Raw genomic sequence first — 27160 nt, 5'->3', positions numbered from 1 at the left:
AGGTCAGGATGAGGACGGCCAGGATACTTACGTAGCCTTTGTAGCTGGTGTCTAGCTCCGGCCCCGTGGGAGTTTTGCTGCGAATGATATTTTCGGTTTGCTGTATCTGAAAGCGGCTCTCATCCAGGGCTCTGCCCAGCTGTCGGATCTGTGATTCTAGGGCACTGTGGTCCCCTGCGGTAGCAACCATAAGAATCTTAACCGGACAAACTATTGGACTTATTTAAAGCTTGATATTCAAGGAGAAGTTTCAGAAATGGTTTCAGTTACAGCAGCATAGAAATGGCAGGTGTGGGTAACTACAAAGCAAATTTAGTAACATCGTGCTGGTGGGTTAGACATTAAAATGGCCAAACTGATGAAGGTGTTTGAGAGTCCTAGCAGCTTGGACATTGCAAAACAGCTCTCCAGTCAGTTTTGAATAGCTTCGGGCGCCTGTCCCTCTTCCAGCTGAATCCCTCATTATCTGAATGTTGTCAATGTGGAAGGCCTTTCTAAAAATCTGCAATGGTGTCTGCTGCTTCTCAGCCAGGAGAAAGCTGTTTTTTTCTCATGTTCTTTCTGCTGTCACTTAATTAGCAGGGGAAGATCCTCCCTCTGATTTTTCTTTGTGCATCTCAGGGGAAGACAGTGTCACGGAAGGCTTGGGTTGCTGCATCATTTACTTAAGGGATAAATTCATTCATTAAGAAAAAAGTGCCTCAGAATAGATATATATGGAGATGTCAAACTAGCACAACTTGCTTTTCAAAGATCTAAAACAAAACCAGGAGAAAGCTAAGATTCTAGCATTTCCATCTAGGCAGGTTCTTACTCATAGCCTAGAATTCTGGCTCATTCTCCTCTCAGAGTTGTAACATTTCTTTGTAAAATTATAGTTGTGCATGTGTGTGTATCAAAGTCTAGACTACACAAGAGTATTTGATCATCAGAGTGAAGCTAGCATGGGCTGAAAGCAGAAAAAATATTAGTAAGCCTTATTAAAGTTATTGATTTCTAAAAAAGGCCTTCTAAATACACCCAGGAGAGGTATCTCACTGAGAATTACTCTCTTAGTAATGTCACTTTGCTTTCTGTCTTTTCTCTTTTCTTCAAAACTGAAGTGTAAACTAGTAACTCCATGATTCAATATCACATGACTGCGTTCCAACTGTATTCTCCATCCCACATCACTGATCCTCAACTCCTGAACTACGGTTTGTCTAACACAACACTAAGAAAAACTGGTTCTATTTTTCTTACTTGAATTCTTCTTGTTTCTGGAATAGTTCTGTCTTTAAAGGAAAATCTATGGCTCAAGATACCGTGGAATACATTTTCCATTTCAAACTATTTTATAAGACTTCTGAAATTAAAATTACACATTCTTTTTGAGCTGAAATCTGACCTCACCCCTTGTCTCATATGGCATTCCTGAGATGAGGAGGATGAAGTGGTGAATGTGGCCAAGGTCAGTCATGCAGGCTGGCAGATTTGGGACCAGAGCCTGCACCCTGACTCTCTAGCCACAGGTAGGTCTACGTGCAGTGAAGCTGAAGTTACCACACCATGTAGAATACTACGGCACAGAGGCTGATGACTGGGGTTTCCTTCTCATATTTTCTGCAGTTAATGGGCATGATAGGTCTATACTTAATGAGACCAATTACCATTTAACAACTTGAGAAGCTATTTTGTTCCACTTGATTAGTGAAGTCTTATTCTTGGTGTGGATTTAACCAGCCATTTTTTCTAGTACAGCAGTAAGAGAGGAAGGCTGTGCCTTAACATGCTAGAGCCACAAAGCTGTGAGAGATACAGCAGATGTGCTAAGAGAGGAGGCTTGTTATACAGGGGAGGGAGGGAGGCTGGCTCCGGCTTGTCGTGCCTACCAGAGGTATTTTTGATTGCATTTTCTGTGAGTTTTACATAGGCCTCGGGGCTTTCAGGGATCATTACATCTGCAAAAAAAGCACAGTCTGAGTTGACAGCTAAGTTCTGGAAACCTTGATTCCCTTGTGCAGGAAAATAACTTTCCTAGGGGGAAGAAAGGAAGTCAGTTATTCTAGACACGGAGCTCCTGAGCACACAGAGGAGAGTGTGTGCAGGCTCACCAAAGGCTTCCTGAAATGAATTGTAAGAACTCACAGTGACTGAAAGTGTTTTTATGAGCCAGGCACTGGTTGAAGCACAAATTTACCACACAGAAACCCTATAGGGTAGCTGGGTGTGTTATTCCCATTTTATAGATGAGAAAACTGAGGCCCAGGGACAATTAAGTTCCTTATCCAAGTTTAAACAGAAAGTACACAGCAGAACTGAGATTTCAGCCCAGACAGTCAGACTCCAGAGCAGAGCTGTCCCATATGTTTCCATGTGAACTATATATGTAATTTAAAGATTTCATAGCTACATTAGAAATGTAAAAAGAGCTGGGTGCGGTGGCTCACACCTGTAATCCCAGCACTTTGGGAGTCCAAGGTAGGCAGATCACCTGAGGTTGGGAGTTTGAGACCAACCTGACCAATATGGAGAAACTCCATCTCTACTAAAAACACAAAACTTAGCTGGGCATGGTGGCACGTGTCTATAGTCCCAGCTACTCAGGAGGCTGAGGCAGGAGAATCACTTGAACCTGGGAGGTTGCAGTGAGCCAAGATTGCTCCATTGCACTCCAGCCTGGGCAACAAGAACAAAACTCCATCTCAAAAAAACAAACAAACAAAAAAAACACGTAAAAAACATACAAAATTAACTTTAACACTGTATTTTAGTGTTAAAAATAGTGTTTGGTGTTAACGATAGAGCTGGTAACATGTAATCAACATAATTATTATAAATATTTCATTTTCTTTCTTTGTACTAAGTCTGAAATTGATATAAATGCGTCTTCCATGCACAATCCATCACAATTTGCACAGTCCTGTTTCAGTGCTCAACAGTCCCAACTGGCCAGTGGCTAGTTTTGGATGGCTCTGATGCCTGACTAATAGGTCCTACTGTAAAAACAAAATAGAAATGAGATAAATTATTTTCTTTTTAGGACAGTGTCATCCCTTGGGAATCTGATGTGAACCATCAGAACCAAACAGAAATCCCCCAGATGTCCTTTTAGAGAATGTATGAGATGCATTTCCAAGTGCCATAAATCAGCTTCCAACTATTTGTTCTATTTTTATTCATCTTCCATACAGTGTTCCTGTTTCTCTGTCCATCCCTTCACCGCATGTGTGGCTTGGGTGGTGGTCTCTCTTGTTTCCCTTTTACATATTCTTCCTGTGTGAGCCCCTCCATTCACTCCAGGACCATGACCATTTACATGTGGATAACTACCTAATCTGCATTTCCAGCTTCTGCACTTCACACCTGTGCAGCTATGACTGGACTTCTGCATGTGGATAGTCTGCAGATATCTCAAGATCAGGATGCACACAAGCAAACTCATCCCCTCCCTGCTCTCACAGCCCCACCTCCCTTGCCCAGCAACACCCACAGCGCTCCTTCCCTCGTGTGGTCCTCAGGGGCTAGGACCACCTGCATCTTTCACCAAGATGCCCAGCCCGGAAAATCGCCTGCATCTCAGTTCAATGGATGGGAGTTATGGAGGAGTCTTCTCTGTGTGATTTCTCAGATCTCTCCCATTCTCTCCCTTCCCAGTGCTGCTTCCTTAGTTCAGGCCACCATCCTACCTCTGTCTGAGGTTGTAAAAGGTTTCATTTGGACTCTCACCCCCAATATACCCTCCTCCCTGTGGTATCCAGAAAGATACAATATGAAAATATGCACAACCTTGAGAAGGGAGGATACCATCACCTCCCTCTGCAGATCCTACTGTGGCTCCACGACCTTCAGGATAGGAGCCAAAGCTCTTTACCATGCTGAACAGGCTGCTTTACAGCCAGGTTCTTCTCCACTTTGTCCATTCCCTGCCTGCCATTCCAGACAAACTGCAGATGTTCAAAAGCACCAGCCAATCACAAAGCAGGGAGGCTTCCCCTCCTTTCCTCCTGTAAGCACTACTGAGCCACCTGACCAACTGCGATTCACCCTCTGGCCTCAGCTCCCCGGTTTCTTCCCCGAAGCACCCCCCAGCCAGGGCTCCGGCTCTGTTGCCCCTGCTTGTGTGTCCTGCCACCACACTGCCATCTCAGCACAAACACTTCACGCAGTGGTTTCTCACTTATTTGCCAGTGTCCCACACTAGAGCAGAAGCTATGGGAGAAGAAGAGGAATTGTGTATCCTCAGGAACTGGCAAAGTGCTTGTCACCTACTACCACAAATCTGTGTGGAATAAATCAACGGCCACACCAAATTTTTTGATAATCACATTCACATCTAAGAGTTCAGTTAGGTACAATTTCCCCACATGGGAGAAGGAAGCAAATGATTCTGAATAGGTGTCATGATTCCAGGGCAATATTAATTCCCTCTGACTTTGCTTTAAGCTGGCACACCAGAGATGCTCTTTCCTACCTGATAAGCCAACAGCTCCTCTGAAGTAGAAATCTTTGTCGTCCTGACCATCTTCATCCTCGGAGGGCAGAGCTCTGGACACTGCAGACTCCAGGTCCCGACTGAGGTCATAGTCATGATCCCACTCCAGGGGGATGGAGTCCACGCTAGCCGGGGTGTCTCGTCCCGACCGCTCGCTCCGGAGGGGCTGAGCGAGTGAGAGGGAGGGGTTGGAGGAAGGCTGCGGAGAAAGCACGCTGTCTGCAGAGCGGTCTTGCCAGTGCAGGTCCGACAGAGCCGCAGAGTCTTCCAGCTCCAGCTCCCTGTCCGACAGGTCATGCTCATCATCTGGGAGCTGGAAGGGAAGTCAAGGCAACCCCATCACTGCAGTGGTCAGGCTAGCTTCTCATCTGGGCCACCTGCCTACCAAGTGGGGACAATTTTTAACTTCTTATGAAAAAATACATAAGAATCTTCTGATCACAGAAATACATGGGATGGTGCTAGAGTTTGCCTGTCTGTGAAATCTCAGTTCTGCCATGCACTTCCTGTTTAAGCTTGGATAAGGAACTTAATTCCTCTGGGCCTGAGTTTTCTCATTTATAAAATGGGAATAACACTCCTAGGCACCTCAGAGGGTTTCTGTGTGGTAAAAAATTAAAAAGTCTTATAAATTAATTTACATAAGCCTCAGTTTCATTGTTGGTAAAATGCAATAACATTAAAACCTACTTCAAATAATTTATATAAGATTATAGAAATATTATAACGAAAGGCAATCTAGTATCATGCCTACCACAGAACAGCTACACGATGACACAGATCGGAAATAAGATCAAATTACTAAGACCTTAGCTTGTCCTTACGGCCCAGATACGAAACAGATTTGATTGTAGAAGATTCCACATATTCTAATCATAACATCTCTATAGATAAGATGTGATTATGGTAGCAATTAGGAAAATAGAAGAACGAAAATCCACCTAAACCTAACCTCATCAATTGAAAAGCTGTTTACATTGCTTCATTTCATCTTATTTCTTCTAGAGGCTTCTCTGTCTTCCATAGACGACATGAGCCAAATGTTCTTCTAAACTCTTTGTACACATTAACTCATCTTGTGCTCAAAACAATCCTTTCTACAAGGTAGTTACTGCTACTAAACCAGTTTTGCCTTTGAGGAAGCTGAGGCAAGAAAGGTGAAGTAAGTAGCTTGCCCAACGCCAGGCACGGTGGTTCATGCCTGTAATCCCAGCACTTTGGGAGGCCAAGGTCTCCAATCACCCGAGATCAGAAATTCGAGACCAGCCTGACCAACATGGTGAAACCCCATCTCTATTACAACAAAAAAGTAGCTTGCCCAAGATTACAGCGACAATGCAGGACAAAGTTAGGACTTGAACTCAGGTGCTCTTGCTCCAGGATCTGGGCTCTTACCCACTATACACAATACAACTCAATCCCACATGATTTATTCTCTTTAGATGTAATGACAACTAAGGAAAAAAAAAACGTTACATACAGGCAGGCGGATCAGTTTCTTATGGTATCTTTCCACACGCCCGAAGACCTCCTGGCAGTACCGTCGGAGCTCATCTAGCTCTTCCTCGATAACAGCCGCATCCAGGGGCTCACTCTTTTCTATCAGCTGTTCTCCCTGGGCAATTATCTGCTCAATCTTATTGTGGTTCAATGAAATTTCCTGCTGGAAGGCCTAGGGAGTGCAAAGCTCATGTGATTTTGTTGTTGTTGTTGCTTACATTGATATAAGAGAATCATAATATACTTCTCCTTAGATTAAAAAAGACATGTAGGTGCTATTTAATTTACCATATACAATCACAAGCCAGGAGGCTATTACCGTCTAAAGTAAAACACACACATTTTAAGCCAGAACAGGAGTCATAAATAGAAACATTCAAATTCCGTGACAAGAAAAGCACTTTTGGCTAATGAAATTTACCATCACAGATAGCGTGAGTAGAGAATAACAGGAAAAATATTCAAACCCAACATTAAGTTGATAGCACTGGTTATCCTTGATGAAAGCAATGGGAATCCATACACTACCACTGAAACAGACTTGGCATTTTAAAGAAATATTCTGAACACTTTCAGATGTCCTCATCCTATGTAAAACATGACTAAGAGAAGCCATCCGATGTCACACATTCTTCTCAGGTGACTGTTTTGTTATTTCAGGACATAGGCAGGGAAAGTTATAATGATTTGAAAAACAAGGAATTCTGGGAGGATTATTTAGACTCATTCTGTGTGTTGCAAAAGATTTAAATCACTGGGGTCATGTTTCAGCGTTTCCCCCCTTCTTTTTTGAGATGGAGTCTCACTGTCGTCACCCAGGCTGGAGTGTAGTGGCCTGATCTTGGCTCACCGCAACCTCTGCCTCCCAGGTTAAAGCTATTCTCCTGCCTCAGCCTCCTGAGTAGCTGGGATTACAGGTGCCCACCACCACTCCTGGCTAATTTTTGTACTTTTAGTAGAGACGGGGTTTCACCATGTTGGCCAGGCTGGTCTTGAACTCCTGACCTCAGGTAATTCGTCCACTTCAGCCTCCCAAAGGGCTGGGATTACAGAAGTGAGCCATTACACCCAACCTCAGTGTTCACTTTTAATTCAATATGATAATAAACTGGGGAGAAGTTGAATTGTCCAATGGTGAAAAAGACTGCCAGGAGAGAAGGGAGGGTAGTAATAGGTTCCATCACCCTGCCAGGGTCCAAAGGGACAAGATTCAATTACCACTTGGCAACAACTTTCTGTGGAAGGATGTAAATATTGATTTGCCTGTGAGATGCCAGCAGAGAGGAAACAGAGGAGAGGGTGAGGCAGAATAGCAGGGTTTACTGTTTCTTCCGTCCTGAGAATCTACGATTAAGGGCAAGTTCCTTGTTTGATTATAACAACCCAAAGGTTGTGGGCATCATGACCATTCTTTAAAAAAATCCATCTATCTTGGGAAGAACATTTCATAAGATGCCTTGGAAAATATTCAATGTGTTAAACATTCTCCCTTTTAGAAAATCCATACATCGAAAGTATATCCCTCCTATTCAAATTTCTAGCTAGCCACTGTGTTTGAATTATATAGTGAAAAATAAAAAATGTATTTAAAATTAACTTGGCATCTAAGAATGTAGAGTATGAGGAATGGAATTCTGACATAAGAACGTTGCATCGCTTTGCGACATGGAGGCCAAAGGAACCATGTGAAGTTGCTACGAACAAATCAGGAAAGACAAACGAAAACAACAACAACAAAGCCAGGCGCAGCGGCTCACACCTGTAATCCCAGAACTTTGGGAGGCCAATGCAGGCGGATCACTTGAGGTCCAGAGTTCGAGACCAGCCTGGCCAACATAGTGAAACCCCATCTCTACTAAAATAAATACAAAAATTCGCTGGGCATGGTTGTGTGCACCTGTAATCCCAGCTACTCAGGAGGCTGAGGCAGAATTGCTTGAACCTGGGAGGCAGAGGTTCAATTGCAGTGAGACGAGATTGCACCACTGCACTCCAGCCTGCGCAACAGAGCGAGACTCTCTAAAAACAAAACAAAACAACAGCAGCAAAATATCCCTAACAGCCTGGCAATCAAGTTGATGATTAAAAATATCAACGACAATATCAATATCAAATAAGATAAAGAGCAGTAAGAGATAAGCAATAGTGGTTATCTTTGGGTAACACTCTTTATCTTATTTTTTGTATCTTTTATATTTTCTGAATTTTTTTTTGCAGTTCAGAACTAATTTTTCAAAAGAAAAGTTATTTGCTATGTTCTTCACAAAAAGAGCCACAAATCCTTTCCTTTTCATGCTTTCTTCAAATTGATAATTTGAAAAACAATCTATTACCTTGAGTTGCTTTATTTTAGCTTGAACATCACACTCAGAAAAATGTTCAATATTAGTAAGCTGCAGATCCATCTCTGTGAGCCAGACCAGAATGCTGTCCCGTGCAGTCTCAAACTCCTCACGCTGGCCAATAAAATGCTGGAAGGCAAGAGGAAAGTAATAACAATTATTTTTACTAAAAGTCTCTATAAACATATGGAGATGGCACAGCGAATTCCAGTGTCCTGTAAAGTCATTTTCTCAGCAAGCAATGAGAAGCCTGCCATCCTTTGCCCTCTCACTCCTGTTTCCTACTCCTGCCATCCCAATCTTACAAAATCACTGAGATTGAGTCTCAAGATGGCATTCAAACAGCCCAGTCCCATCCTCCGGCCTCTAAATTACAGAGGAGGCACAGCAAAAACCTTGAGTCTGCGCAAGATGGAGGTGACACGCTTCTGCAAGTTGTCCCATCTCTGGTTGCCTTCGTGAACCATCTGTTTGAGGCTACACGCTGAATCGGTGCGGTTCTCTCTGGCCAGGCGGCGGTACTGCTTGTTGATCAGTTCCAGCTGCGTCAGGCACTCGTGGACCTGTCGCTGGAAAGCCTACGGCCACAGAGAAGCATATCAGTGTGGGAAATCAGCGAAGGACTCTCAGTAGTGGCTCCTGGGTTTTTATTTATTGTAGTGTCTGGGAGAATGGGAAGTTATACTACCATGGAGGGAAAGAATGACATGTAAAGAGGGTACACTTCCCCTTGTTAAAGCCAACTAATTTAGTCAGCATAGCTTAAGGAAAGGGAGCAAATCAATCAAAAAATGTGAAAATGGAGAGTAGTAATAAACACATGCACACACACAACACACATATATAGACACACACATATACATATACACACAGATTTTAAAATAATTAATGTCCTAGAAACAAATATTTTCACAAAGCAAACCACTATAAAAATATACACGAGCACTACACACTGGGGTCTGTTGGGGCGACAGAGGGGAGGGACAGCAGGGGGTGGGGAGTTGGGGAGGGATAGCATGGGGAGAAATGCCAGATATAGGTGAAGGGGAGGAAGGCAGCAAATCACACTGCCACGTATGCACCTATGCAACAATCTTGCATGTTCTTCACATGTACCCCAAAACCTAATATGCAATAAAAAATAAAAAAATAAAAAAAAATTTAACCACGAAAAAAAAATATATATATATACATGTATGTGGAAATGTGAATTTGAAATGTTCAAGATTTCTGGTGTCAATACAGAGAAAAGATATCTATAATGGAACTGTTTATTTGTAAAATATGTACTTTTCTAAAAATCTAGAAATTGCCTCAATTCTGCTGTCCATTAGGAAAACCCTTAAAACTACCTTTGCAAAAGGCCTTCAAAATAAACAAGCTATTATAAGCTTTTAAGAAATGTAATTTAGTAAACTACAAGTAACTTTATATTTTTAAAAGTTTGGAACATGCTCTGTTTATTTTTTGTTGTTCCTGTGAATTATTCAGTTTTTATAAAACATGTTAGAGCTAGTGTACCACTCTACACAGTAGCATCTATTAACTTTTGAGTCTATCCCAGGGACAGTTTAGAGATTCTGAAGGTAAAATAGTCTTTTCTGCTTTTTCCCTGCAATATAAGAGAGCCCTACAGCATAAGAATCATTTGGCTGCATGCAGTGGCTCACACCTGTAATCCCAGCACTTTGGGAGGCCGAGGCAGGTGGATCACGAGGTCAAGAGATCAAGATCATCCTGGCCAACATGGTGAAACCCCGTCTCTACTAACAAAATACAAAAATTAGCTGGTTGTGGTGGCGCGTGCCTATAGTCCCAGCTACTTGGGAGGCTGAGGCAGGAGAATTGCTTGAACTCGGGAGGCAGAAGTTGCAGTGAGCCGAGATCGCACCACTGCACTCCAGCCTGGCGCCTGGTGACAGAGCAAGACTCTGTCTCAAAAAAAAAAAAAAAAAAAAGAATCATTTGGCCAAAATAAAATGAAGCTTTAAAAAAATCATTTGTATGATTTATGACTGATTTTTATCTTGGCATTAGACCAAAAAGAAAATTATAATTAATAAATTGAACTGCACTCATCAAATCCCCCAATTCTGCTTTCCTTGGCTCATCACACTGTTTACATGTGACCACATTTCTGCCCCTTAAATGGTTTTCCTTCTGAGAGCTGCTTTTAGAGCCTTCATCCTAGGAAATCCTAGCTTCCAGGCTAAAAGCCTTAAGTTATTTCTCCAGCAAAGGGAGTGGTAAGGAAAGTTCAGCTCTGGCCATGACTGGAAGTCACAGTACATGTTTGCTCATTGGGGTGAGGATGGAGTACCCCCAGGCAGAAACCTTAGTACATCCACATCCATCCCAAATGTTCATGTGATTGAACCAGCTGAAGACTGCCCACAAGCACAGCTTTGTTTCTGCTATTTATTTCTGTCTCTTAAGAAAATTAACTCCAAAATTTATGAAACTTAATAAAATCAATCATTATAGAAGCAGCTAACTACAAGGCTAACTTTTGCTATACAATCTGAGAGTCTAAAATAGCATCAGGGAGAACCTTATATAATCTGCTTTGCAGTATAAGCCAATTATAAAAGGTTTTAACCTTTATGAAGCTGAGTGTAGGAAGATGCAATTGAGCAGCTCTTCCACCACATTCATTCACATTGAGATGACCTGGAATCTATTGCAGAGTTTATCGTGTTTTTTACTAGTAGTTTTCTAAGGGAACATCTTTTATATGAATAAAAGTATTGTTTATTCTAATTTAATGGTCTAGCTATATATAAATTCATTCACCAGACATCAGAGGAATTCATTCATTTTACATAGTATGTGAACATTTTTCTAGATTCATATAGCTGTTCATATACAACCCTGAGATTTTAAACTTCATAAAAATAAAAAGCAAACTTCCTATTTCCCATCATAGGCCTCAGTAAATGGCTGTTACCCGATGTTGCAAGGTAAAAGTGAATGCAGTTAGATTTCATTGGATTTACAGTGTTATTTCTAAACATCTCGAGGAACTTGGGGCAGAATTAGCAATTGAAAATGGTCAGCATGTTTCTGAACTCTTTGCAGTCAATACATCTGAGTACACAACTGCCTATCAGTGAGAATTGATGGGAAAAACACCTTCAAATTTAAAAATGGTCAACTTTGGACTAGGTCAGGTCTTCCATGAAAATGAACAGTGGCTGAGAAGTCGGAACTTCATTGTATAACAGTGACAGAGTGGACTCAAGATTATGCAAACAGGCAAGGTACTGGAATCAATTATTTAATCATTTCTTTCTTTATGCATATGATTACACTACAGCTATTTTTGTGTTAGTGTAACTGAAAACTTTTGGTGACTCAAGACCAGTACTACTCTTCACTGTACTTAGAAATGAATTATAATGAAAATGTTTTCTTCCATTCTAGAGCCAACTCTTTTATCAATGATATGTACACACACACACACACACACACACACACACACACACTGCGATTAGGTAAAGAAAATACAAAAATGTATTTGGAAGATAGATTTTTATAGTATAAAAACATCACATTTTAATCTTAGAAAAGACGGTTGATAGTGGAATAACTCTGAAATTAAAATTGTGCCAAGATCTTTTGGGGGGAATCATGATTCTTCTTTTCTAATAAATCTCTCTTCATTACTACATTATTTATGCTTCTTGATAATCTTAAAACACAAACCTCCTTTTGCCCCTTCTTTGCCTACTTATGAGGTCATAATAAAGCTGGCTGCAAAGTCCTCACCCAGCAATTTGAACAGAGAGCGTGTGGGGAACAGCTAGTTTGGGTCTTGGAACTCCAACTACCACCTGGCTACTTTAATAGCAAAATAAGGCTTAAAAATTTGGAATTATAAATCACCTCAAATTTCTTTAGTTCCTCCTTGGCAACTGTATATATCACCCCAGAAGAGCTGGGAAAAGCAGCTGTCCTTTCTGAAATCTTGAGCCAATCTTCAAAACGTGAATAGTCATCCAGAAATTTCTGCCACAATCGCCACGTCTCTTCGATTCTGAGGCAGAAAATGAAAGAACAGATTCTGATTACTGGAGACTGTTTTCACTACAGAACCAGGACTGATGCCTGTGCTGGATTAAAGGTGCCCACAGAAGCAACTGTTGTGCCAAACAATGACCATGCCTCAAGCCAAATTTGACCAGAGCAAGAGAGACAACTGTTGGAGCTAAAATAAAACAGCTGTTTTAATTTTTTTTAAAAACATGTCCTGCAGCTCTGGATTTTGAATTAGTCAAATTGAATATTATAAGCAGATCACAGGAGCTGTCTTGGATGTGTGCAACAAGTTCAGAAAAGCAACAACAGGTTTACAGTGTGCACTCAGGCCATGTATGACGGAAATAAAAACGAGGTCTGAAAATCCATTTAAGTCCAACATTCAACTCACACTGACAAAAGTCAATCTATGACAGCAGGACAGATACCAAGCTTTCAACAGTTTACCAGAGAACATGGCCATGATGATCACCTGGTAATACAGCACGATCGTCTGCCACCTTCAATTTCAAAGGGTTTCAAGATAAATGTGTTTTTATTATTTAATTTTCAATAAAAGAATGTTACTGTTTTCACAGCCACACATTCTGTAATGTTACGCTTGTTTGACAGGGGTGTATTTTTATGTTCCTATATTATATTTAAACTGTTAGGTCAGACACAACTTGGCTTGTTATGTTTATATATTACCTTTATATCTACTTATTTTCCCAACTAAATGTCGACAATAGCAAGTTTGGGAAGCCACAGGTATTTTTGGACATTGTAACCAACAGGAAATAGTGAACAATGGATACTCGGGTGATTTTTTGTTTCTTTTGGGCCTTTCCCTCTTCCCTCTCTGTTTCAGCATTCCAGCTCACTTGAGTCTCCTTTCCATGGACATAGCACAAATGTTTCTCCACCGCCGGTCCAGGTTCCTCGTGGCCTGCTGGATGGAGTCACACTCAGCATCAGTGGCACAGGCGTCACAGTCATGCAGCAGGACTTCACACAGGTTGAGGACAGATGCCACACCTGTACTATGCTTCTCTATGTCTCTCTGAAGCTCCTGCAGGGGAATGCAACAGGCTTTATCCAACAATTACATGTACATGGATGAGAGAAACTGAAGCAACATGTGTTGATAAATGGCTAGGCTACACCTTGACAAATACCTCATTTCCTTGAATGTATGACATTTATTGAGCCTCATTTATGAAATACAGCAAGCTCAAAGTACGAGAAAATGGACGTAGAAATATTTTGGCTATGTGAGCAATGCCAAAATATAAACTGAACAAATGAAATCATCTACACTAAGAGTAAAACTAACTTCTTTAATCAATAAGAAATGAATCTTAGCCTGGCGCAGTGGCTCATGCCTGTAATTCCAGCATTTTGGGAGGCCAAGCTGGGCAGATTGCCTGAGGTCAGGAGTTCAAGACAAGTCTGGCCAACATGGTGAAACCCTGTCTCCACTAAAAATACAAAAATTTAGCCGGGTGTGGTGGTGTGCACCTGTAACCCCAGCTACTCGGGAGGCTGAGGCGGGGGAATTGCTTGAACCAGGGAGGTGGAGGTTGAAGTGAGCCAAGATTGTGCTACTGCACTTCAGCCTGGGCAACAAAGCAAGACTCTGTCTCTAAATAAATAAATAAATAATCTTGGCTCAGACTCTACTTCACGAACACATCACTTTCATTCCAATCAATCAATCAATGCAATACAGTCATCTCTTAGTATCTGTTGGGGGATTGGCTCCAGGTCTTCCCTTGGATACCAAAACCCATGGATGCTTAAGTCCTTGATACCAAATGTTGTAGTATTTGTATACTTCCTATGCACATCCGCCCATACGCTTTAAATCATCTTGACATTACTTACAATACCTAATACATGGAAATGCTATGGAAATAGTTGGTATATTATATTGTTTAAAATCATGACAAGAATAAAAAGTCTATATATGTTCAATACAGATGCAATTTTTTTCCAAATGCTTTTGATCTACGGTTGGTGTAATCCACCAATGTAGAACCATACATACCGAGGGCCTGTATACACTATATATGCATGTGCCAAGAGCTAGCATTCAATAGTTAGGTTTTAAGATCCAAAGATTTGCATTTTTTTTTTTTTTTTTTGAGACAGAGTCTCACTCTGTCACCCAGGCTGGAGTGCACTGGTGCCATCTCAGCTCATTGCAACTTCTGCCTCCTGAGTTCAAGTGATTCTCCTACCTCAGCCTCCCAAGTAGTGGGAATTACAGGTACCCACCATCATGTCTGGCTAATTTTTGTATTTTTGTAGAAACAGGGTTTCACCATGTTGGCCAGGCTAGTCTTGAACTTCTGACCTCAGGTGATCTGCCCACCTCAGTCTTCCAAAGTGCTGGGATTACAGTTGTGAGCCACCATGCCTGGCCGATTTGTATTATTTTTTAAACAGTTAATTAAAAGGTAACACGATTATCAATGGATGAACAAATAAAGAAGATGTGGTATATATACACAATGGAATATTATTTGGTCATAAAAAAGAATGAAATTATGTTGTTTGCAGCAATGTGGATGGAACTGGAGGTCATTATGTTAAGTGAAATAAGCCGGGTACAGAAAGACAAATATTGCACATTCTCACTTGTATGTGGGAGCTGAAAAAGTTGATCTCATGGAGGTGGAGAGAATGCCAGATAGCAGAGGCTAAGAAGAGTGTTTTGGGGCGATGACACGAGGTTGGTCGATAGATCCAAGCATACAGTTAGAGGGAATAAGTTTTAATGTTTGATAGAGTAGAATGACTAGAGTTAACAACAGTTTACTGCATATTTCAAAATAGCTAGAAGAAATTGCAATGTTTCCAACACATAGAAATAATAAATACCGGAGGTGATGGACACCCCAGATACCCTGACTTGATCATTACCCAGTCTATGCATGTAATAAAATATCCTATGTACCCCACAAATACGTGGAAATATTATTTAAGGGACTTAGGTGGTATTGTACTCGTTTTTTAAATCCCCTTGTTCTTGGTTTATTAACACTCTTTTCAACATAATCCAATGCTTATAACACTATCTAAATATTGTTTTTAAAATGGTTTTGGACATTAGTTTTTTTTTAACTAATTTATTTCTTTTTATTTCTTTTTGAGACAGGGTCTTGCTCTATCACCCAGGCTGGAGTACAGGGGTGAGATTACAGTTCAGTGCAGCCTCGAACTCCTGGTCTCAAGTGATCCTTCTGCGTTGGCCTTCCCAAGTGTTAGGATTACAGGTGTGAGCCACCACATTTGACCTATTTCTATATTTCTCAGTAATATATAACTTGTCTATTTCTAAGTAACATAGCTATTACTTGATTTTTCCATTTTAGTAATTACTTTATGAATTCTTCTACAGTGGAGAAGAAATAAACTTCTATATGACTGAACTCTAATGACTGTTATGACTCAGAGCTATGGTAATAATCATTGTTCTCATGATTTTGGTTATTTAACATTTTTCGCATTTGAGGAACAAAACATGCTATGGTTTTATTTCTTTTCTTACATAACTCATTTTCCTGGAATTAACAATCCTGTCTCTCTCTCAAGTTTATAATGCTTGCTTCTATTATCTCTCTTATAGAACTAATAAAACTCCTTCCAGAGTGGTTAAGCCCATCAGATAATCTAGCCCCTCCTGGCTCCTCCTGGAAACATCCCTCCTAGAGCACTCAGAGCCCCTGCTCCCATCTGGACAGGTGCTGGTTTGGCTGCAGTACAGCTGTCATCGGGGACTTCCCTGTACCTTCACTCTGGGAATTCCCTTTTTCTTTCTCCTGAGTTGAATAGCACTTCCGCTCTTGCTTTAGTGCATGTAGCATATGCAGCCTCTGTAGCATAGTAGTATGTAGCAAATATGTACTGTATTTTCCTCTCACTTTCATGTATGTAGCATACCTTTCATTTGCTTCCTGAAAATGGGTAAAGAGGAGGTAAAATTTTTATATATTAAATGGCAAAGTATAAAGTTCTAAATTATAAATATTTTTTCTCAGCTTTCTGAAGGCCGAGCCATTGTCTTCCAGCTTCCAGTATTGTTCTAGAGAAGACAGATTTTATTGCATCCTGGAAACCTTTAAGATCTCCTTAAAGCTTGTGTTCTGCAATTTTACAGTGTGGTTTTGCTTTGTTTGACATCTTCCTGGGCACTTATGTGGCCCTTATAATCTGTAAATGCATGTTTTTCATTTTGGATATACATATGAATATATATATACACACATATATATGTGTAATTTGTGTACACGTATGTGTAATCTCCCACAAAGTAAAACAAAAAGATAAAGACATAAAAAATAGGAGAGAAATACAGAAATAAACATTAAAAAATTAACAATAATGCAAAAGTTTCAAAATCCAATTCAGTTATTTTGTAAAAGTCATCTTAAGAAATAATAAAGAAAATGGAGAGATTACCATAGCAGTAATGTAAAAACATATATATTTAATAATAAATATATATTATTTAATAATGCATATATTTTTTTACATTACTGCATTATTTATTAAATAATATATATTATTTAATAATAAATACATATTTTTTTACATTACTACCAATTTTCTTATCTCCATTTTCTTTATTCTTTTTTGGGGGGACTTTTACGAAATAACTGAATTGGATTTTGAAACTCTTGCATTATTGTTAATTTTATTATGTTTATTTCTATATTTCTCTCCTACTTTTCATATATTTATCTTTCTGTTTTAGTTTGTGGGAGATAGTCTCCACTCTGAAAGCTCTTTCTAAAATAAAAATGGCATCATTTTATGAATGCAAAACCTCTCATTTCTGTGAGTTTTTTGTTTTGTTTACATTTTCTTTCTCTCTCTGCAATGTGTTTCCTCTAATTGTTCCTTTCTTTATTTCTCCCTGTTTATTTTGGTCTTTTCTCAATGGCAGAAGCTTTCTTAAGTGGTGGGGATTCTTGCCTACCCACAGATATTCAGGAATGAGTCAGCTATAGAAGCTGTGTATGCACTTAAGGTCCTTCAACCGGGAGGCTTCACTGTGGAGAGTTAAGCAGAAGTCTGGCCTTTTGCTGGGTTGCTTTGAGTATCACTAATTGAAGGTACTTTTTCTCTTGTCTGATCAGTTCTCCAGAAAGGATGCTCCATTGTCCTGGCTAGGGTGTAAGCCTGATTACTGACATAGTGGGAGCCAAGCTGGGGAAGTGGGGTGGGAGCCCTAACATTTGATACTGAGCCCTTCACATCATCTCCCCATTTTTAACATACTGACTCTAGCCTCCATGGTGTCCTGATCCCCAAACTTAATGTGCCTCTGGTTTGCCTTCTCCAGAAAGTAATTATCTGGCCTTCTGCTAGAGTAAAGGAAGCAGAGTTGCCTGGCTGCCTGGGCTTAGGAGGAATCTGCCAGTCTCAGCACACCTTTTTCAGATTTTCAAGTAATCTTCCATTTTACAGCTCAACAGACAACTCAACTTTCAGCTTCATCTGATCTCCACTTTCTGAGCCTTCCTGGAAATCCATGGAATTAATTAACTTTCTCCACCCTCCATCTGTCCACTTTCCATCTTGCAAAATTATGTTGGATGTCTGTCATCTCTTCCATTTTCTCTCCTGTTCTCTTTGCCGTTGCGGTTTTAACCTTTTCCCTCTTTACTATCATTTTATTGGAGTTTTAGTAGTAGGTGGGGCTATAAGTACATATGATCAATTTGCCATATTGAACTATATTGTTGATTTTCATACATTTGCAAAATTACAAGACTGGCCATTTGCATTTTTAACTCATCACTGTACACATCATTACCATGTTCTCTGAAAGAATCTGGGAAGCTAGATGCCAACCAGGATTCTATAATTTAATCATCAGAATCTCAAACATCAACACCCATCAGAAAACTTTAATTTCATAAAAACTGAAAAATGTTTTGCTAACAAATTTTTTAAAAGCAATGTAATTTAGTATGTATTTCAAGATAACTAGAAGAGAAGATTTTGAACGTTGTCACTACAAAGAAATGATAAATGTTTAAAGTGATAGATATGGTGATCAAGTTACCTCATTTTGTTTGATTATTACATTATGCAAATATGTATTGAGATATTACATTGTACCCCACACATAGGTACAATTATTATGTATTCATTAGAAAGAACAATAATTTAATGATAATTTTAATATTTAAAAAACCTTAACACCCCAAACTGCATTTTAACACCTATTTTATTGGCTTAAATAGCCTGCAAAATGAAGTAAGTACATAAACTATTTTATAAGATGTTAAAAATAGGAGATAGTTACATTTTATAGCATTTTAAAGTTAAGCAACTTTGCTGCAATGATCTAAATGTAATGGAGAGGAACAGAGTATGGACAGAATAGTCAAAGCAACCTAAAGGCATGGAGTAAAAATATTTCTAGTGGGGAATCTGCCATGTTTACTACTGGCAACTGGAGTCTGATATACTTAGAATAAATGAGGGGACCCAGCACAGTGGCTCACACCTGTAATCCCAGCACTTTGGGAGACTGAGGTAGGGGGATCACTTGAGGTCAGGAGTTTGAGACCAGTCTGGCCATCATGGCAAAACCCTGTCTCTACCAAAAATACAAAAATTAGCCAGGCGTGGTGCTGCATGCCTGACATCCCAGCTTCTCAGGAGGCTGAGGCATGAGAATCTCTTAAACCTGGGAAGTGGAAATTGCAGTGAGCTGAGATCACACCACTGCACTCCTCCAGCCTGGGTGACAGAGTGAGAGAGCGAGACTCCGTCTCGAAAAAAAAAAAAAGGATAAACGAGGGAGGGAATGTGAGGTAAAAATTTCTTCTGTATACATTTTCTAGGATCATCCCTTTTTGTTTGTTGGGTTGTACACGGACAGTGAGGTGTCTGTCTTTGCTACTCATATGAAGGTGGAATTACAGTGTGTGATCTGAAGGTCATGCAATCAGTTTTGCAAAACTAAATTTTTCAACTTGGAAAAATTCTAAGTATGCCTTGTAATCTTTCCCCAAACACTGTACACAGAAAAAAGCGGGGCGGAGGGGGACTCCTTTCATTCGTTTCTAAGTGTATGTTAATGGCTAGGGCAAGTAACCCTCAAAGAAGTAAACCAATCTGTTAGCACTGTTTTAGATACATAATTGCAACTCAACCTTACCTACCATCTTAGGCAGCTTCTTGGTAAACTGATGACACTAACTGTACAAGGGCACAAGCATCTTTGTAAGGCTGAACTCTTCAGCGGCATGGAACCTGTTTGTCCCAATCCCCTGTCTAGGCAAAGTGCCCTTCCTCACCAGTCCTGCCTAGCTCCCTCCTGGCTTTCCATTGCCAGTCATCATCTCATGCTCACCCCATCATCCTGGCCAGGAGGACAGATATTCCATGGCTTATTAATTCCATCTCAATTTTAAGTCTTACCTGCTGCTCATTAAGCTTTCTCTGTATTTCTTCCGAGTTACAGGAATTGTAGACTATCGGCTTGGCCAGCTCTGACTCGATGTGAGCAAGCCAGGTCCTCAGGATACTCATATTCTTATCAAGCTGCTGCACAGCCACCAGGGTCTCCTTCAGCTTCTTCACCCTGTGGGCAGAAAAGGGGGAACATCCCGCTTCAATGAGAAGCCCACTCATGTTTCCCGCGTGTGCAGAGGAGAACAACCAGGTCGTACAATCTTTGTAGGCAGAGAGTTAGAAACTCATGTGGAAGAAGCCAAAAAGAGAAGAAAAAGGAGGACAGAAATTAGAGCTGAATATGGACAATGGAGCAAGGATGCTGAGGAGGCAGGGGTCCAGGGCAGAGAAGTAGAAACAGATAAATTAGTTTTGAACACAGTTTTCTCAGTGTGAGCAGAGCATGATCGGAAGTTTGGGAAGAACACAGGTAATATTTCCCAACTCCATTACTACCTATTTAGAGCAAAAATAAATTATTGAGTCCCTGTAAAGAGCCTGACATGGCTGAGTGTACATAGATTGTTCTAAAGAGAAAGGTCATGGTAATAATAAGCATATGATCAATGATCTATTAGAGCCCTTATTTAAAAATTGCTGTTACCTTTTGACTATAAATCTCACTTTTCGGTTCAGGAAATATGGCCACTTAATTGGCACTGCTCATAACGGAGGTAAACAACAGACGAGCAAAATACTTCAAGCTGCTAGTGTGTCACCTTGGCTCAACTGAAGAGGTATCTATCTTCTTGAAAAAATGTCAAGAGCAACATGACTTGTAAGACTCTAGGTTTGTGATAGATTTTAAGACAGGGGTCTGCAATAGCATGTTCTCTAAGGTTGACAACTTACACTTAGAGTCATCAGATATTCCCCAGTCCCCACTACTTCCAGGCATTTAAAGAAGTGATTCTCAATCTGGGATTTTCACACAATCCACAGAGGGTGCTTTCAAACCACAGGCGCCAAATATTAGCCACCACCCCGAGGTGGTTCTGGTATGTTTCTCTGATCAAGACTCACTGTTCTGAAGAAAATGTCTGATAATCAAAGTATTTTGAACATTTTGATTCATTTTTAGTTGTTTAAAATTGATATCATCACTTCTGTTTCAATTTCAATAAATCAATGTTTCTCTCTCAAGTGAAAATGTATTTGACAACATGATCGATTTTCTTTTTTGTCAATGTTCCTCAAAACATTGTCATATCAAGGCTTTTAAAGGATTTTCACTATGGTCAGCTGTTAATAATATCTATATTTTAATAATTGTAATTAATAATGCTTCTTTTTGAATAACATTTTCAGTTTGTAAAAGCACTCGGGAGCATTACCTTTTATTGTTTTGAAAAATGTGTATTTAAAAAATTAAGTTCATGTTTCACAATATAGTCTATTGATAGAAAATGCAACTATGTTGCAATGTTTATCAGGACTTAAAACTCCACTTGAGATAAGATTTTCCTAATTAGCTTTATAAATAAAAATTGTACCCTATCCCCTAGACGCTTTAAGGCATTGGCCTTGAACACTATTTCCAAGAACTTTTACATACAACCCCCTCACATTTCTCTCATAGCTAAGGCAAAATTCATCTAGGCATCGTGAATGACAGTTTTATTATGGCTACTGGGTACCAAGCTCGTGGAGTACATTTGACCGACTACAGCATGGACATAGAATTTTACATGGCTCTGGCCATAGTGCCCCAGACTGAAAGAATAGTATACCATCAATAAACCCACTAGAACAGGCCTGAAGAATGGCACATAGCACCAAGAAGTCCATACTGCTTCTACCTCTGTAGGAATGCCTTCTCAGCCGCCTCTCCTACATGATCAGCTCCTTGTCTTCAGATTTGGTAGGAGCTGAACACTCATTAGGTTTGGGGATGGGGTTTGGTAGCAACCTCGTAACGTCGTTAGGGTTTTATTAGAGGCTGGAGTGCTTGTTTCCTTGCTACCTTATTTTAGCTCCCTGGTATTATTTATGCATGAATTGGTCTCCTCCATGGTAAGTTTCTTGGAAAGTTGGAAATGTGAATTTCCATATCTGGATATTTCTCTATCCCGGCTGGCCATGCTAAATTCAGTGCTGTGCACAAAATTGGGTACTGTTTAAATGGTTGCTAAACATTAATAATTAATATTCTAAATGAATTGTGTTTATTTAATTAACATGTTTTAATTTTAAAAATTTTATTTGATATTAAATGTGTATTGTTTTTCTTCTAGGTTCTACATTTGCCAATGTTCTATTTGTCAAATATTAAAATTCATTCATTTTCTTGGTTCAAAACTCACTTATAAATATGATCAAAATATCCAGAGCACAAAAAGATGTAAGTAAACACTGTTCCACAGGCCCATCGACACTAGCAAAATAAATTACAGGATAGCTTTTGTAATATTGAATGAGTTCCAAGTCAGAGCGGTTAGTACGCAGTATGTCAAGGGCATCATGACATGGAAATGTGTGTTCATATAGTCCATTAGGGACAAGTTCCTCTTTCAAACAAATGTGTATATTTAGTAAAGTCAATGGGGGTGAACATTTAGGTGGTTCTTTTTCATTTTTAAAAAAGTATACAAATAGCAAAATACAGTGTGTGTGCGTGTGTGCACGCGCGTGCGTGCTGGGGGGTGAGCAGATATGAGCTTGCAAGACATGGGTATTAAATGTGATATTTATCTGCAGGACAAGGATCACTCTTTTCTAGGAGAAATGTCCCATGTTTTTTTCCATTATTTCTTTAAAGATAATTTTTGGATAAAGTGTCACAGTATTTTTATTTATCTATCATTATGAGGAGTCTGAGCAACATTCCTTTTGGTAAACATCCAGGATTATCATTCAAATTAGATATTTACAGACGTCACATGTCTGGGTAACTTTAGCAGCTTGATAAATCTGTAAGTCCCTGCAGCTTATGGTCTTTCACAGTCCAGTGTGTATTACAGGCATTTGGCCTTTCTTGAAAAGGATTCTACTATGAAATCCTATTGTCCGTTTCTTAATGCTGAAACATGAATATATCTACAAACACACATATATATATGTACTTACACATATATACTTATAAATCTACATATATATTGGATCTATATTTCACTACTTTCCTTCAAAGTAATTTAGGATATCCATAACCCAAAACAAAACAAAAAGTCCAAGTTCTAAATATAATAGAACAAAAATTACCATAATGTAAATGCTATTCATTTGTAGAAATTTATCTGAGGAATGATACAGTAAAAGAAAAACATTTTTTAAAAATTAAAAATAAAAATTCCTGTCATATTTTTATTCTAACTAAAAAAAATGAATGAATCATTTACATAATGCCCTAAATTACTATTTTAGACATTAATTTGTATGCTTTGCACATGTTTTATAAGCTTTATATTAGTGACGAAAACTTACTGACAAGCACAATCAAAAGCAACTTTCACAAACACACAACATTTTCTAGAGCCCTGAAATATTTTTATTTAATGAAGGGAAAGCTTTCAACTACAAAGCTGTGAACCAGCTAAGGCTAAATTTCAGTTTCATCAGAAGCCCATCCTTAAATAGCAGATGATGGACTAACTGGGTTTTTTTCTGGATCACTTTCCTGTGTCTCAGCCTCTCTATTCTAGCCATACTCCTTGTTTGACGCTATGGACCGGAGACAACTGGAATACTGAGTCATCATAAAGTCCATCAACCTTTTCATCCAGCTCTGCATGCCCAGTAGAGGTACTAGAAAATAAACCAGCAAATAACTCTTGGGAGTCCACATGGCCAGCTATCTCCCAAAGCCAATCATCTTCATGTAACGTTGGCAAAAACAATTCTGGATTAAAGCCTCCAGCATCTATCCTACAAACCCCACGTAACACGAAAGCTATGTACAATGGAAGAAACTCAAGAAGATGCCTGCCTTGTGACATCGCAGTTACAATCTGGGAGATCTGCGTCCACACAGCCGTCCTCTGCCATCCTCAGGGCACGCAGGTCCTCTGCCACCACCATGAAGCTTCCACTTGCAAAAGTTAGACTCTGCAGAGCAAAAGGCTAAATCCTGCGTGGGGATGAAAGTTTCCCCTTCTCTGTGTATAGAAGTATGAAAATGCTCACTCTAGACAAATGTTGTTAGTCTCTGCCCGATAACATGACACTGGGCAGTGACAAGTGGTCATGTTTCTAAATAAAACCTACATTCATTAACATGTGCCAGGCTTGATCTCCTGGAATGTAGGCCACGAGTGTAAGAAGGGGAAAAAGCTCAGTGTAATCTGTAAGGAGGAGGAAGCTACAGGTCTAAAGAAAGGACAGCAAAAACATCGTCGGCTGCAGACACTCTGCTATTCTGTAAGGACAGTCAACTTTTCTTGCGGGCTGTTTGTTATGCTGGGAAGGCTATTTAAAGAAAACAAATCATCCCATTGCAAACAAACAAAATGTCCACAGGCACAGCAAATGGTAGCAGCAACAGGAGTAACTTCTTTCTTTTTTGGGTTCAATGTGCCAGCTCGGGTAGTGTATGCGAGAGTTTTAGGGGTGTTTGGGAAGGTGAGAAAGTATATGCTCTTTGAGTAGACTATTTGAGCAGTGGATATTAGAATATTATCCACTGAGCCCTAAAAGTAACTGAGCAACTTTTGTTGCCCTAAAATATTAAAGAAATATTATCCTCCCCTTACATATGCAAAACTTTTGTCCTTTAAAAAGAATGATGTAAGATGACAAAAATAACATGTTTATTTTAAGACAATTTAAAAAAATACCTATTCATTTGCTTAGGGGGATTTCAGGTAACTCTTTTTCTTTTGTGAATTTCAAGAATTTTCAAACTTTCTGCACTAAGCATTTGATAATTTAGTAATTTATATTTTTAAAGAAAATAAATTCCCAAATTTTTAATTCCTATAATTTAATAAAAATGTCTAATGCTGACTGCTTTAAATCCTTTTGGGAATTAAAGACTACCTACAAATAAATATTAAATAAATAATGAATATTTGCTAATTTCTTTCCAAAAAGGATGACATGATGATTTGTAACTAAAATAAAACAAAGCATTTGGTTCTAGTCATGTGAGTTGATTGTTTTTAAAACAGAACACTAGAGGAAACACATTTCTTTATAAAATAAATACACCTGCCAGCCTAGGCAACGAAGTGAAACCTCATCTCTAAAAAAAAATCAAAAGATTATCCGGGCAGGGTGGCATGCATCTGTAGTCCCAGGTACTGATGTGGGAGGAAAACTGCTTAAGCCCAGGAGGCTGAGGCTGCAGCGAGCCATGACTGTGTGGGTGCACTGTAGCCTGCGTGACAGAGCAAGACCTCATCTCAAAAAAAAAAAAAAAATTAAAGAAAATTGCAGTTTATATAAAAAATATATTCTAGAAAACACAGTACTTAAAGATATTGTAATGTGAATTCTTTTAAAAAACAATCATTCTTTTTATATTAATATATTATTTTTAATCCTCAGCAATGAAAATATTTACACTTTGATTAAAGAAATATATTGGTTATGATTCCATTACCTATAGTGATGGAATCACTATAGGTAACTTTGTTTTTTTCTTTTTTTTTTTTTCTTTTTTTTTTGAGACGGAGTTTCGCTCTTGTTACCCAGGCTGGAGTGCAATGGCACGATCTCGGCTCACCGCAACCGCCGCCTCCTGGGTTCAGGCAATTCTCCTGCCTCAGCCTCCTGAGTAGCTGGGATTACAGGCATGCGCCACTGTGCCCAGCTAATTTTTTTGTATTTTTAGTAGAGACGGGGTTTCACCATGTTGACCAGGATGGTCTCGATCTCTTGACCTCGTGATCCACCCGCCTTGTAATCCCAGCACTTTGGGAGGCCGAGGGTGACTACCATTTTAAAAAACCTTAAATCTTTAAAACATTTTATTGTCATAATTTCCTTAAGTTCTTTTCCCTTATTTAGTTTTCCTCATAGAGTTAAAAAATTTGAAATTTTTTTCATGCTTATTATTGTTAGCATAATATATTTATTCCAATGAACTAAATATGAGACAAGGCAAAGCTTAAAGATATAATTATTAAAATAGCAACAATGGCAATGTTCATTAATACAGAAAATCCTAGATAAATCATGGTATATTTACACTATGGAATACTCTGCAGGTTTCTAAAAGAACGAGACTGGCATAGATAGTGTTTTATAATATACAAGGTCCTTTCCCTTGCATTTTCTCATTGGAGATGTGACAGTTAGTTTCATTAACACTTTGAAAACAAGCAACCTGAGGCTCAGAGAAGTTATTCAGTGAGACCTGGGCCACACAGCAGGAACCAGGTGGACTAAACTCAGGCCTGCTGATTAGTTCTGTGCTGTTTCTGTGCTTACTATGTCAATGCATTCTTGATCCTTGCCAGGCCCCTTCCGACTTCAACACCCTTAGGTAATACCAGCCGTGAATTCCAAGAATTACATTTCCTTTGACCTTCAATGTGGGTAGAATACACTTTAGACTGAAAGTCCTCCTGAGGGCAACTGCTAGGAACATCACAAAACCTTGCTTGCACTGCATATGCGTTTTACCTCCTCAGACTTTGAACTCCCTCTGGGATGAGAGCTGACCTTTATTGAGCATAGTCTATGCTTAGTGGTTGATATGGTTTGGCTGTGTCACCACTCAAATCTCATTTTGAATTGTAGATGCCATAATTCCCACACGTTGTAGAAGGGACCTGATGAGAGATAATTGAATCATGCGGGTTGTTTCCCCAGACTGTTCTTGTGGTAGTGAATAAATCTCATAAGATCTGATGCTTTTGTAAGGGGTTTCTCCTTCCACTTAACTTTCATTCTCTCTTGTCTGCCACCATATAAGACGTGCCTTTCACATTCCACCATGATTGTGAGCCTCCCCAGCCATGTGGAACTGTGAGTTCATTAAACCTCTTTTTCTTTATAAATTTCCCAGTCTTGAGTCTGAGGAAAAATCTATATATATATACAAAATTATCCAGGTGTGGTGGCATGCACCTGTTCTGTAAGGACAGTCAACGTTTCTTGCGGGCTGTTTGTTATACTGGAAGGCTATTTAAAGAAAACAAATCATCCCATTGCAAACAAACAAAATGTCCACAGGCACAGCAAATGGTAGCAGCAACAGGAGTAACTTCTTTCTTTTTTGGGTTCAATGTGCCAGCTCGGGTAGTGTATGCAAGAGTTTTAGGGGTTGTTTGGGAAGGTGAGAAAGTATATGCTCTTTGAGTAGGCTATTTGAGCAGTGGATATTAGAATATTATCCACTGGGCCCTAAAAGTAACTGAGCAACTTTTGTTGCCCTAAAAAACTGACAATGCTTGACAACACAATTTAA

General features: G+C 39.4%; 1 protein-coding gene across 18 annotated transcripts in view; it reads right to left on the bottom strand.

Annotated features, from left to right (window-relative positions):
• The window catches only part of SYNE1 (spectrin repeat containing nuclear envelope protein 1), a 521352-nt gene that overhangs the window by 21176 nt on the left and 473016 nt on the right, over window positions 1-27160 (bottom strand). For 11 of the 18 annotated variants that reach the window (XM_064360559.1, XM_064360546.1, XM_064360550.1 and 8 more), the window contains 9 exons: window positions 19780-19942; window positions 13218-13405; window positions 12202-12352; window positions 8712-8894; window positions 8308-8445; window positions 5955-6146; window positions 4454-4787; window positions 1872-1940; window positions 32-174 (listed from right to left, as the gene is read on the bottom strand). In XM_064360559.1, the coding sequence (XP_064216629.1) occupies window positions 32-174; window positions 1872-1940; window positions 4454-4787; window positions 5955-6146; window positions 8308-8445; window positions 8712-8894; window positions 12202-12352; window positions 13218-13405; window positions 19780-19942 (1561 nt within the window). Of the gene's footprint in view, window positions 1-31; window positions 175-1871; window positions 1941-4453; window positions 4788-5954; window positions 6147-8307; window positions 8446-8711; window positions 8895-12201; window positions 12353-13217; window positions 13406-19779; window positions 19943-23734; window positions 24021-27160 lie in introns of those variants that run through there. The other 7 variants (XM_064360560.1, XM_064360553.1, XM_064360555.1 and 4 more) reach the window with 2 other exon arrangements.

The sequence above is a fragment of the Aotus nancymaae genome, unplaced genomic scaffold (genome assembly GCF_030222135.1).
Source record: "Aotus nancymaae isolate 86718 unplaced genomic scaffold, 86718_ANA_hifiasm-v0.15.2.pri h1tg000040l, whole genome shotgun sequence".
In the NCBI taxonomy this organism is placed as follows: domain Eukaryota; kingdom Metazoa; phylum Chordata; class Mammalia; order Primates; family Aotidae; genus Aotus; species Aotus nancymaae.
This window is presented reverse-complemented; position numbering and strand designations above follow the sequence as displayed.